Source organism: Fukomys damarensis, unplaced genomic scaffold (genome assembly GCF_012274545.1).
Source record: "Fukomys damarensis isolate Sample0158 unplaced genomic scaffold, DMR_v1.0_HiC HiC_scaffold_17, whole genome shotgun sequence".
NCBI lineage: Eukaryota > Metazoa > Chordata > Mammalia > Rodentia > Bathyergidae > Fukomys > Fukomys damarensis.
In genome coordinates this window covers 24,434,229-24,446,600 of record NW_022900929.1, presented here as the reverse complement: position 1 = coordinate 24,446,600, position 12,372 = coordinate 24,434,229, and the positions used below count along the sequence as shown (strand labels likewise).

Genomic DNA, 12,372 nt, shown 5'->3' with positions numbered 1-12,372 from the left:
CTCCCGCCCGAACTCGCGACCGCTCAAGATGGCGTCCATGTGCTTTCGGGTGCTGGAGCCACGCGTGAGTGGGGGCGCGGGGGCCAGGAGGGTCAGGGTCGGGGTGGGTGGGCTTCAGGCCCCAGTCTCACGCCAGGTACCCCACAGGTGTTGTTCTCGAGCCAGGAACTGCCTGGACTCCGGCGCACCTTGCACACCTCTGCCGTCTGCGCCAAGGTGAGCGCCGTCCCGGGGAGGGCGGCCGGGGCGGGGCCGGACTGCGCGGTGACTGCGCCTTTGCTTCTAGAACCGGGCGGCCCGAGTGCGCGTGAGCAAAGGGGACAAGCCGGTGACCTACGAGGAGGCGCATGCCCCTCACCACATCGCCCACCGGAAGGGCTGGCTGTCGCTGCACACAGGTGAGGGGCTAAGCCGCGGACCCCGGGTGACATTAAGTTGGCATTAAGGGCAGATCGGAAATCAGATAAGTAGTAACAAACCAGACAGAACATTGGTCTGAATTTGCAGATGAATGCAAAACTGATTTCCTTTTAGGGACCCAGAAACTAATTGAGGCTCCAAGGAGCTAAAGTTATTTGCATGTCTGAAGACAAGATTTTGCACTGCTGAAGTTTTCTCTAACATACAGAGATGTGAAATAGCTCTGAAGTAATTAAGTGACGCCTCCATAGAACCCAGGTGTGCCCTAAATAAATAACCCAGCTTAAGCGCAAAGTTCCCTCTACAAGTATGTACAACCAAACCTCTATGGTGGTACTGACCTCATGGATATTAGGCAAGGGTTTTACCCCTGAGCTACATCCCCAGTCCCTGCATTATTTTTCTCTGTTCTTTTGGGTGGTACTGGAATTGCACATGAGGCCTCAATGAGCTACATTCCTAACCCTTTAAAAATTTTTATTTTGAGGGGTCCGGCAATGTAGCTCAGTGGCATTGTGCCTGCCTCTTAAGTGCAAGGTTCCGAGTTCTATTTCCAATACCAAAAAAACCCTGAAGTCCCTAAGTTGCCCATGCTGGGGTCTGACTCTTCTATTGACTAACATTTATCTGTGCCCTCAAAGTCAATGTATGGTGGCACTTTCAAAGTCCTATAGGGACATAGGCAGAGCAACAAGCTCTCTTACTGTGCCCTTTTCAGAGTCTGGGGCCAGATTTTTTACGTTTTTTGTTGTGATTTGCTACTTAAAATGGCCCGAAAGCACTGTTGCCCATTCCTAAGCACCAGAAAACTGGTATGTGCCTCATAGAGGAAATAAGTATTGGGTGAGCTCCCAGCTCTGTTCACACCCAAGTTACAGTTCCATTCACTGAGGGTTTGGTATTAATGAATTGATGATATACATTATACAGTGTCTTGAAATGGAAGGGCATGTGGACCTGGGCCAGATCCCTGTGTTCTCGGATTCAATTCCCCCCCCCCCGGCACTGGGGGTCGAACTCCGGGTCCTTGTGCTTGTGAGGCAGGCGGCAACACCACTAAGCCAAATCCCTGGCCCTCGGATTCAACTTTTTAATACCACAAAAATAAGCAAATAAGTGAATGAGTAAGTAAGTAGCTAGCTAGTGGCCTCATCTGTGTAGCTCATGGTTATGACTGATGCTCCTAGAACCAGCCAAGAAATACTGAAAGGGGCTGGATATGGAACTGTCACCTCTTTTGTGCCTGGTTCAGGCCTTGGTCTTTCCTTTTGTGAAGGGACAGTGATAGTACTTGCTTCACAGGGTTGGATTGGAAATAAAAAAATTGATTTTTTTTTTTTTTTTTAATTGGAGCTCAAACTCAGGTGCTCTAGCACTGAGCTACATCTCCAACCTGTTTTAGATTTTATTTTGAGACAGAGTCTTGCTAAGTTGCCAAGGCTGGCCTCCAACTTTTAAGCCTTTTGCCTCTCCCTGCCATGGAGCTGGGATTATAGACCTGGCATGAAAGAATGTGCTTTGAACTTTAGTATATGTGCTGCCAAAGTGAGTACTGTGCTTTGAACTTTAAAATGTTATATTTCTTGTTCCATGAATAAAAGAAAAGGAGGAGGCTGGGTAAGGGGTGCACCTGAGGACCCAGTGCTCTTGGCTGTGAGCTCTGGAGTCTTGGCAGTTCTCTGGGAACAGGGCTGACTCGTCTCCAGTGCCTTCTCCTCAGGTAACCTGGATGGGGAGGACCATGCTGCGGAGCGAACGGTGGAGGATATATTCTTTCGGAAGTTCATGATGGGCACTTTCCCAGGCTGCCTGGCCGACCAGGTGGTTCTGAAGCGCCGGGCCAATCAGGTGGACATCTGTGCCTTGATCCTGAGGCAGCTGCCTGCCCACAAGATCTACTTCCTCGTGGGTTACAGTGAGACACTGCTGTCCCACTTTTACAAGTGTCCCGTGCGACTCCACCTCCAAACTGTGCCTTCAAAGGTTGTATATAAGTACATCTAGGATGGTAACCTATTCTTCATGAAGCTGTAACTGGTGGGACAGAAACATGGGAAGGACTAAAGTAAAAGGGCTGCATCGCCTCTCAGGAAGAGGAATGGCCTCTGTGCTACTGTGGAACCTAGATCTTCATGCTGTCTGGGCCCTTTCTCTGTACTCTGTGGGGAAGAAACTACAGTTGGGTTTCTTGAGGTGCTTCAGGGGTCCCTGGGAGGCTGCTAGGTGTGTGCAGTGTAGCTACTGGCCTGTGGTCAGTGAGGACCTTCTCACCCAGGCACTTTACCTAGAGTTCCTTGTTTCTGTCAGAACAAGACGATCCCATTTGAATGTAATAAAAATGAAAAGAGTCTGGACCTGGCCCATTTGTGTTTGCTTCCAACACCAACCACATTTCTCTGCTCAATGCACTCCCTACCCTTGTGAACCATCTGCTTCACAGATATGTTTACCATCTCTCTGAAAAGGGTTTCTCTCCAGCATCTCATGAAATGGGACCAGTGTGCAGCCTCTTCAGACTGGCTGGTGTGCATAAGAGCAGAAGTTGCTATATATGTTATATATCCTTTATTAAAATATTGAGTATGGCCGGGCATGGTGCCGCACACCTGTAATCCCAGCACTCAGGAGGCTGAGGCAGGAGGATCACTGTGAGTTCAAGACCAACCTGGGCTACGTGGTGAATTTCAGGTCAATCTCAACTATGCAGTGAGACCCTGTCTCAAAAAACAAAATAAAACAAAGCATACAAAAATATTGAATATTTCACATACCATGTAACTGATAGTCATACATTTGTACAACCATCTACACAGGCAGTGTTAGGACATTTCATCAGTCCTTAAGAAACCATGACATTCACAGTTGCTTTTTATTTTAACCAGGAATCAAACTCGGGACGTTGTGCTTGCCAGGCAGGCATGGCACCACTGAGCTCAATCCCCAGCCTCACATTCATTATCCCCACCCTTCTGACAACATTTACATCTGTCTCTCAGTTTTCCAGGACGCATCCTCCCCCCTTTCCCTCTCCCTCTCTCTCACCCTTTTTTCTTTAAACTTCAGCTTTTATTAGTACACATTTGCAGTATATAACGATCATAGGGGTTGTTACACGTACATGTAATGACACATGACACACATGTACATCATACTTACTACTTTTCCTCCGTGTCATCCTCCCAGACTGGCCTCTTGCATTCAGCAGCATGTGTGCAAGCTTCACCCATTCTTTGTCCAGGCGCTAGTTCTCCCCTTGGTCTGCTAGGAAGCTATTCAACTGCACAGATGTGCCCTGGCTGGGCTACTCAAGTCACCTAGTGCAGGTCATGGTGATGTCTTAGCTATTTTCTCCTTGCTCGACATAATACCCTTGTGAGGCCCACGGTTCCTCTATTGCTGATTGACAAAGTTCCAGCAATGACGGGCCTCTGTTTGAAAGCATCACTCCAGCTTTCATTTTTGCTTGCACTTTTGATTGGCTTAATTGTAATTATGGGAAATTTGGTTCTAATGAAAAAACCTGTACAAGCTACTTATGAGAAATATGTGTCAGTTGTGTCAGTCATTGAACCCCTAAGTGCGACCCTTGATCCTTTCTTTGAAGGGGTTTCAATAATTGAGGATTTCACAAGAGACCCCCAGCTTTCTTCCAAGTGTCCAATTATAAAAATCCCAGAGAGGTGCTCAAAGATTTGTGGTAGAGTGATCTCATGGCCACTAGGCAACCCCCCCCTTGTTTTCTACACTAGTGCTTACATAGATGAAGTTAGAATGGTGTGGAAAGATGAAAAATGAGTAAGATATCAAGATTTTCCCTTTGTAGAAAGAATGAAATGTTCAGGAACACAGTGATGTCTACGCACTAAAGAACAAGTAAATACTATTGCCAGGCAGCTGAATAGTTGTTATAGAAAGGTTAGTAAGTGCAAAATACTTGCTTTCTAACTATATAAAATAAAAGTTTAACCAAGAAGTTGAATAACCACAGTAGTTCTTTATCAAAACCTAGTGACCTGCTAAGAGTTGGCTGCAATCTTCCCAATGTAGCCGAACAGACGTATGAACTTTGAAAAATGCTGGCAAGCTTGGATTGTTCTTTTGATTTTGCTTTCATTTATGCTTTTACTAGGAAATTGTTTGATTAATAATAGCTGAAGCAATAGATAAAATGTTCCTAGAAATAACAATAATAAAATAGGTATGTGCTGTAGTTTATTGGAAAAATGATCGTAAAAGTTTTTATCAGAAATTATAGATGTATGCTAATTTCCATATGTAACCTTACTATGATATAAATGAAGTCCTCCAATGTTTGGAAGGCACACCACCTCATACCCACAGAGTGTGTCTTATTCCTTCACAAGTGCTGACTCCAACCCTCCTCCTCAAGACCTGAACTCTTGCCAAGGCTGGACCCCGGCAATACCCACCACCCACAATTTAAAGGAGAAAAGGTTTATTGTAGCTCACAGTTGTACAGGCATCAGTCTTTAGTTGGCTGGTTCCAAGGCAGGGAAGTATGGCAGAGGGGCACTGTAGGCAGGAAGTGTAGAGAAGGTTACATTGGGACACAGATTGGAATAGGAACTGCAGTTGTGGTTCCACACACGGAGCCACAACTCACATGTTCAACGCTGCAAACAGTCTTGAGAACCATCTGATAACATTCTGGGAACAGTCTCTTTGAGAAAGTATATGAATAACTAGAACCAGGTGTTCATAAAAAATATTTTCTAATGCTTTGCTAGAGCTAATCTGTAAGGAACTAACTGTTTATTCTCATGGAAGTATTGTGCACATATCTAATAAAAACGAGGTTAGTGAGAGTTGGCTGCTGTTTGCCTGTGAGAGCTTTAGCCCTCTACTCCTCAGCAAAATTACATTCCTGCTATCTGGCTATCCTTTGCGTCCTGATTGACAGCTATTAGGGCAGGAGGGATATGCATATATACCCTCTAGGCCATGCCCCAGTACCCACCCTCTTCCTACCCAGCTTCACTTCCCAACATCACACCCAGCTATAAACCCATCATCTTTTTTTATTTTTTATTTTTTTTGGTACCGGGGATCGAACTTGGGTCTTTGCACTTGCAAGGCAGGCGGCGGCGGCAGAACCACTGAGCTAAATCCCCAGCCCAATATAAACCCATCAGTGAACTAGTCCAGTATCTTTCACTAATAAGCCAGTCACCCCGCCCACAAACCCCATCTATGAGCTCATAAGGCTTTGGGGTAAATGTAGATAAATACCATTAAACTGATTTTCAGGGTTTCTGTGAAATTGCACAGGGGGCTGCCCGCCAACCCAAATACAGCATTCAGCATCTTGTGCTGCCTCTTGGACTCGACAGAGGGCGCACAAAATTTGTACTAAGAGCCTGGTGTGCAGCTCATTCCACTAAAATAGTCCCTTTCTAGGTACCTTCCCAAAACAGCTAAAGCCATCATATTACAGTGATCTACGCATACCTGTGCTTATGGCAGCTCAATTCAGCTAACTGAATCTTGGAGGTGGCCATATGTCCATCAACAGATGAATGAATAAGAAAAATTTATATACAACAGTACTACAATGAGAAATTGGGGAGTGACTTGGCACAGGGATTATGGGAGGCACCTATTAAGACTTATATCTAGATGACTCTCCCCCTGCCCCAAATTTCATGTACTCATAGGTGGGGCTTTGGTAGGTGACTGCATCCTTGGGTGTGTGATAACGAATTAGGCCACTGATAAATTCACAACTGGGTGTGGTGTTGGGAGGTGAAGCCTGGTAGAAAGAGGTGGGTCACAGTGTGTGTGGCCTGGAAGGGTGTAGGTATATTCTCCCTCCTTTGATGGCTATTGCTTCCTACCCACCTTGCCATAAACTCCTCCTCTGTTACGCCTCTCTACCTTGGAGCCAGGCAAATATGGCCTGAAACCTCTACAAATTGTCAGCTAAAATAAACCTCATCTGCTTTATTTTTACTTATTTATTTTTTGGTACCAGGGATTGAACTTGTGACCTTGCACTTTCGAGGCAGGTGGTGGCACCACTGAGCTAAATCCCCAGGGATCTTCTTTAACTTGTAGGCACTGGGTATTTTGTCCCAACAATGAGAAAGAACCTAAGACTGCATCTCCTTAAGATCCTGTTTTATTCCACTATCTACATCACAGCAGTTTTCCAGTTGATTATTACAGCCACCCAAAGGTCCACAAATTAATGAGTGACAACCATTATTTTCTCTTGCTCTCTTACTGGGGTTTGAACCCAGGGCCTGACTTGTGTTGGCAAGGGCTCTACCACTATCACTGCAGAGCTACCATATTCAGCTCTTTATATCTTTTAATTTTATTTATTATACTGGCGGTGATTGGGAATGGAACCCAGAACCTTAGCACTCAGCTTCACCCACAGCCCTATTTTTGATTTTCAGATATTGTCTCACTAATTTGCCCAGGTTGGCTTTGATTTGTGATCCTGCTCAGCCTCACCAGTATTATCTGTGTTATAGGTGAGTGCCACCACCCCCATTAAATGGGTTTGAAGAAACTTAGCATATGAACTGCTTGTTAACAAGTTTAAAACAGACCTGACTTTTCATGTCCTAGAATGCAGGTGTACACAATGAAGGTGGGTTTTATAACCACAATACTTTTAAATGTGCAGGCCCACGCCTGTTATCCCAGCCATTCCATTCAGGTGGCTGAGGAAGGGGCATCACAAATTTTAGGTCATCCTGGGCAGTGTAACGAGACACTGTCCATATAAGTAAAGAAATTAATAATAATAAGAAGAATGGCTTTGGAGATATGGTTTAGTGTACAGCATTTGGTTAAGAAGGAAAGACCTTTAGACCTCTGAGTTTTATACATACATATAGCATTCCCCATCGATGTTACGCGATTGGGGACCATCCCAAACCATCAGACCCGGGACTCCTGGCCACCAGGGGGACACCCTATTAAACAACCACGACTTTAGGTCTAGCAGGTCACGCAGAGAGCTGTGGGAAACGCTGTCTAACCTCTCAATGACGGGACATAGAACCGGAAAAAGCGTTTCGCTTTTTGCTTGCGTCCATTTAGTCCCGCCCACAACCGCCATCTTCCTAACGGAAGTTCCGGGTCTTGCTCCGCCCAACAGCTGCTTTATAGCTGAGGGCTTGCGCTCTGACGCTCCGAAGGTGGGTGGGAGGAAGAGAGAAATCTGAATCTTGGGGAGTGGGACGAGATTCCCGCTTTTTGCGGCAGTGAAAAAGCAGGAGGGTGTGGGCGGCGGGACCTTGGTGCACAGTTGAGGGCCAACCCGAGTGGGCCTAGGAGGCGGCGCGAGCCCCGTGCTGGGAGGGGAGAGTCGGCTGTGCTTTCCTGACTGCTGGCTCAGGGGCGGCTCGTGCTCCGGGTGTCCAGAGCGTGGCTTCCAAAGCTGCGAGGCAGACGGTCGACTGGCGAAGTCCACGTGGCAGGGCCGGGGGTCTGCGGACTACGGTAATCGGGGGCTTGCGCCGAGTTCGCCTGGCAGCTCTGCCCCTGAGCAGCTTGTTCTTACCTGTGTGACATCAGTTTGCCCGTCTTTGAGACGAGGGGAGGAACAGTCTGTGATCCTTCCTGGTAACCCATTTGAATGGACCATAGACAACTAGCCGATTAGTAAAGCACGGCTCTGGGTGTGTCTATGACTGACGTGTGGGCCAGCAAACTGAGGTTCAAGGACCCGCCCCGGACGTGGCTGCACCAGCCAATAGGCTTGTGGCCCGGATGGAGGGGCGTGTGCTGGGTTTTGAAGCGCTCCAGCGGTGAGCTGGTGAGTCTTTTGCCGCGGTCACCTTTGGTATAGTTCTTCAGTCCTCCGGTTTCTTGAGTTTCCTTGCACATAGTGGCAGGCGCAGTTGTACAGCGAACTTCCAGGCCTTCGTCTTTGGACTAGTGCTGTACCCTTGATCCCTCTAGTTCTATGGATTCCTTGTTGGACTGAGTAGTTACTGGATCCTCTGGCTCTCCTCCATCGCTCTGACGGCCATTGTGGATTCGCCCACCTCTGATTCTGTAAGCCTACTAGTAAACCCCCTTGCATAAGTATACACACGTTTTCTATTGATTCTGTTCCTGAAGAGAGCCCTATTACATGGTCCTAAGGAGGATCCCCGATTTCCCAGAGAATGATTGTGAGGGGTGTGTGTGTGTGTGTGTGTGTGTGTGTGTATGGAGTCTTGCGATGTGGCAGTTGTATCTGTGAGCTTCTTAGTGTCTCTTCAGCACGTGACATTTGTTTGCTGCACTGTGCAGTCTAACTAGTATCCTTGTTTGAGTTTATAGAAGTTGTTCGCAAGACGTAGCTTCTAGAGTGAGGGAGCTCTGCAAGGGGAATGTTACTGAAAGGAAGGGTCTTGAAGGTGTGTGGTGTGGTGTGGAAGGACATCCTGTGATCCTGAGCAGACCTTTCACAGTGCTGTCTGAACATACCTATTTCTTCCATTTTCCCTTGTTTCCAGAGTGTACACTCCTTGAACCTAAACTGTTAACAAACTTGATGTCTTATGATAACCCCTTTATCCTTTTACTGGAAAAATTAGGCAATTTAGGTATTTCGGCTTTGTGGAAAGATTAAAAATACTGGTTTTGAGTAGATAACTGACCTGTCCAGGGTCACAGGATATGTTGATGTCAGGTGCAGCTTGAATTTTTCATTAATATAATCTATTTTGCACATTAAAAAGAAGGGTTTGCTTAGTTTCTTATGGTTTTTTTGTTTTTATTTTTTGAGACAGGGTCTCATTATGTAGTTGAGACTGACCTGGAACTCACTATGTAGCCCAGGCTGGTCTCGAACTCATAGCGATCCTCCTGCCTCAGCCTCCTGAGTGCTGGGTTTACAGGCTTGCGCCACCACGCCCAGCAGATTTGCTTAGTTTTGAGATCATTTGGGTGACACTGAAATCAGCTTCACAGGAACACTGTTTTCAGATTTCAGATTTGGCCAGTGTTTGTTTTGTTTAGCTGAATTTTTTTAGTGCTGTTATTCCATCACCAAGTAACACCTGATAGGTAAGTTTTGAGCCGCTGAGCTACAATTCCCTGCTTAAAATGTTACTTCAAAATACCTTGTCCCAAATATACCCGTCGCTTCCTATCCACAGTACTTGCTGTGCATTATATGACCTGAAAGGCTTAGTAGCTGATGCATTTCCCACTTATTCTCAGTAATCTGTTCTTAAAAGTTATCAATTTTACATTATTTAAAAAGGGAAAATTAGACTATTTCAAACCAATAGCATGTAAAAAACAATTTTTTTTTTTTTTGGTACTGGGGATCGAACTTGGGTGCTTGTACTTGTGAGGCAGGCAGTGGAACCACTGAGCTAAATCCCCAGCCCAGTAAGAAAACAATTTCAATGTTCACATATAAGAAACAGATTTCTGATGAGTTGTAAAAACCTTACCATTCTCATCTTCAGACATTGCTTTGTTTGAACCATATAGCTTTAGCTACACTGCAGTCCATCCTTAATGTTTATTGTTTCTTTCAAAACTTTAAAAGTTTTTGTGTATTTTGTGTGTTGGAAGGTTTTTTTTTCCCCTACTTTCCCCAATATATTAAAAACATTGCATTCTGAGTCCTTACATATATCAGCCTTGTCTGTATAACATAAACCAAAATTTATTGGCTTAAGAGAAGAAACCATCTCATTTAATTTCAAACTGGAGTTACTGGGAGATTCCTAAGCTGGTGACGCCTGGGGTCACAGAGGAGCCTTTAGTCCCTTGGGACCTTGACTGAGGTCGCCTGGTTCCAGATGACTTCACTCCCTCAGGTGTCTGTGCTTGCTCTTAGGGAGGCTGCTATGTCTGGAGTGCGCTAGCCCCAGGCTTTCTCACAATCTGACTGTGTCCAGGAAGACAAGCCCCAGTGAGATGATTGGCTCAAGCTTTTCAAGCTTAGGTTTGTATCACATTCAGTGACATCTTTTGGCCAAATCCAGTCAGTGGCAAAGCCCAGGTCCTTGTCCTTGGGGACTGTTAGAGGCTGTGGGTACATGGAGGTGGCTCATGGAAACCAGTACAGGAACAGGGCATCAAGAAGTATACATTAAATACATTGTTTTCCTGTATGAGCTCGGGCAGAACATGGTGAGCTGCATGTGCATATTTCTGAGGACACTGGGCATGTGAAAGCCAGAGATGTAGAGGAAATGATCACATGGTCTCTGTGGAGCATTAATAGAAGAGTTCATGCAGTCCATGGTCATTCCTGTGAAATTAATGTAAATCAAGACATAATGGTGCTCTGGTTTAAATTACTAAGTTAATTATTAAGGGAACATTAATTGTTGGTAAACCAGTTGGTAATGTATGTTTCCATTAACCCAGTAATCAATTTTATATCTAATCTCTACCAATGAATGAACTTCTGAACTTGTGGGTACATGTTCAGTGGGTCCTTATTTCTCTTTTATTCCCGCTGCCATAGTTGTTTTGTTTGTTTTGGGGTTTTTTTTTGAGATAAGGTTTCACTCTGTAGTCCAGAGTGTCCTTGGACTTCCTGTATCGCTAGCCTGGCCTTGAATTTGAGCTTGTGATCTTCCTGCCTCAATCATGTGCCACCATGCTTGGCTTTTCTTGCTTTTCTTATGTAAGACTACTTCTACAGAGGGTTTCTTTTCTTTTCTTTCTTTTTTTTTCTGCTAATATGTGGTGTTTTGAGGGGAACAATCTAGGACCTGCCATGCTGGTACTCTCATGACCTTCCCACATTGTCTTTTCTTAGCTATCCATCTAGAGTCCTCCTCAAAATGTTCTCTGTGTGGACACAGTGAGTCCTCTGTGTGTTTCCAAGAGCAGCAAAAAATGAAGAAATCTCTGGTGAGTGGCTTGTTTATTCCTAAGCTTGTTTTACATTGTATTTTTCCAGCTTTATGGTATCTGCAAATTAAAATGGACTTGTAGAGTTGTGTAAGACTCAGCTTTAGGGAAATGGACATAAATAAGATAGCACTGACGTAGATAAAGACGGGAAATGTCACTGGTGGTAAATTTGTCTCTGGCCTTTCCGATTCATGATAAACAATAGACACTTTTGGCACATGATTCGGATGGAACCTGAGAAGAGAGCATGGTGACTTGTCATGGCACATAGTTGCTTACACCAAGAGCTAAAATATTATCTTTAGTGGTGACATAGAGGATGTAGTAGAATGTTTTTCACCACTGTCTTGAAAATGAACATTTCTAGTATTCCTCAGTGTAAACAGTTATCTGGAGCTGAAGGAAACGCTTACTCAGGTTGTTCTGGAGTTGCTGAAATAATGCATTGTCAGGCAGTTTTACAAGGTGGTACCTGATTCACGAATAAAAGCTTGGATGTCTGGCAGATTGAGTTGACTGTGAGTCATTCAGTGACTGTACCCGTGTCCCAGCCCATGTTCCCATGCAGTGCCTGCAGCAGACTGGTCACAGTGATGTTTCCTGGCAGATGGTTCCTCTTGCCTGTTTGCTCTTTAACCCACTTAATGTTGTCTTAGTTCAGTTTTCATACATTCATTAATAATTTGCAATTGTTTTCCATGTTCTATTTCTGGGAATTCTTTGTTAGTTACTGTCACAGCCTTTTTTGTCATGTTTTCCTTGCCTCTTTGAATTTTTGTGCTTGTTCACATAGCTCCTCCAAGTTATCCATATCTGGGGTCCCATTCTTTGCCCTCTGCATTTCTCCTCAGTAGATTTAGCTCTCTGTGGTTTGCACTCCTCTTTTCTCCAGGTTGTACTTACTCCCTCAGCATTAGACCAGAACTTCAAGTCTCAGAGATTTAACTCCCTGTTGGGTCATCTATGTGTCTTTCCAAAAGACATGTCAACCCTGCGAAACACAACCTTCTCTCTCCTGTTAAATACAGTATCAACTGCCTGACAAGTGCAAGTCCTGAGTTTGATCCCTGGTACCACAAAAAAAAAAAAAAAAAAAAAAAA

The 12,372-nt window shown here is 45.0% G+C and overlaps 2 protein-coding genes across 2 annotated transcripts in view; both read left to right on the top strand.

Moving 5' to 3' along the window:
* The first annotated feature begins 6 nt into the window (after positions 1-6).
* Positions 7-2,791, top strand: Mrps24 (mitochondrial ribosomal protein S24). Its single transcript, XM_010624964.3, has 4 exons — positions 7-64; positions 148-216; positions 287-398; positions 2,141-2,791. The coding sequence occupies exons 1-4, from the start codon at positions 29-31 to the stop codon at positions 2,422-2,424; spliced, it is 501 nt and encodes a 166-aa protein (XP_010623266.1). The 5' UTR covers positions 7-28; the 3' UTR covers positions 2,425-2,791.
* A 4,917-nt stretch (positions 2,792-7,708) lies between these two features.
* LOC104862754 (zinc finger protein 717) overlaps positions 7,709-12,372 on the top strand; it is a 15,490-nt gene continuing 10,826 nt past the window's right edge. The window contains exons 1-2 of the mRNA XM_033764911.1: positions 7,709-7,896; positions 11,186-11,268. Of these exons, the coding sequence (XP_033620802.1) occupies positions 11,254-11,268 (15 nt within the window). The 5' untranslated portion in view covers positions 7,709-7,896; positions 11,186-11,253. The remainder of the gene's footprint in view (positions 7,897-11,185; positions 11,269-12,372) is intronic.

Excerpts from the sequence above, each read along its gene's own strand:
- Mrps24 (XM_010624964.3), top strand. The coding sequence starts at position 29 with ATGGCGTCCATGTGCTTTCGGGTGCTGGAGCCACGC. Across the intron at positions 217-286 it reads CCTCTGCCGTCTGCGCCAAG|AACCGGGCGGCCCGAGTGCG; the intron begins GTGAGCGCCGTC and ends CTTTGCTTCTAG. Across the intron at positions 399-2,140 it reads CTGGCTGTCGCTGCACACAG|GTAACCTGGATGGGGAGGAC; the intron begins GTGAGGGGCTAA and ends CCTTCTCCTCAG.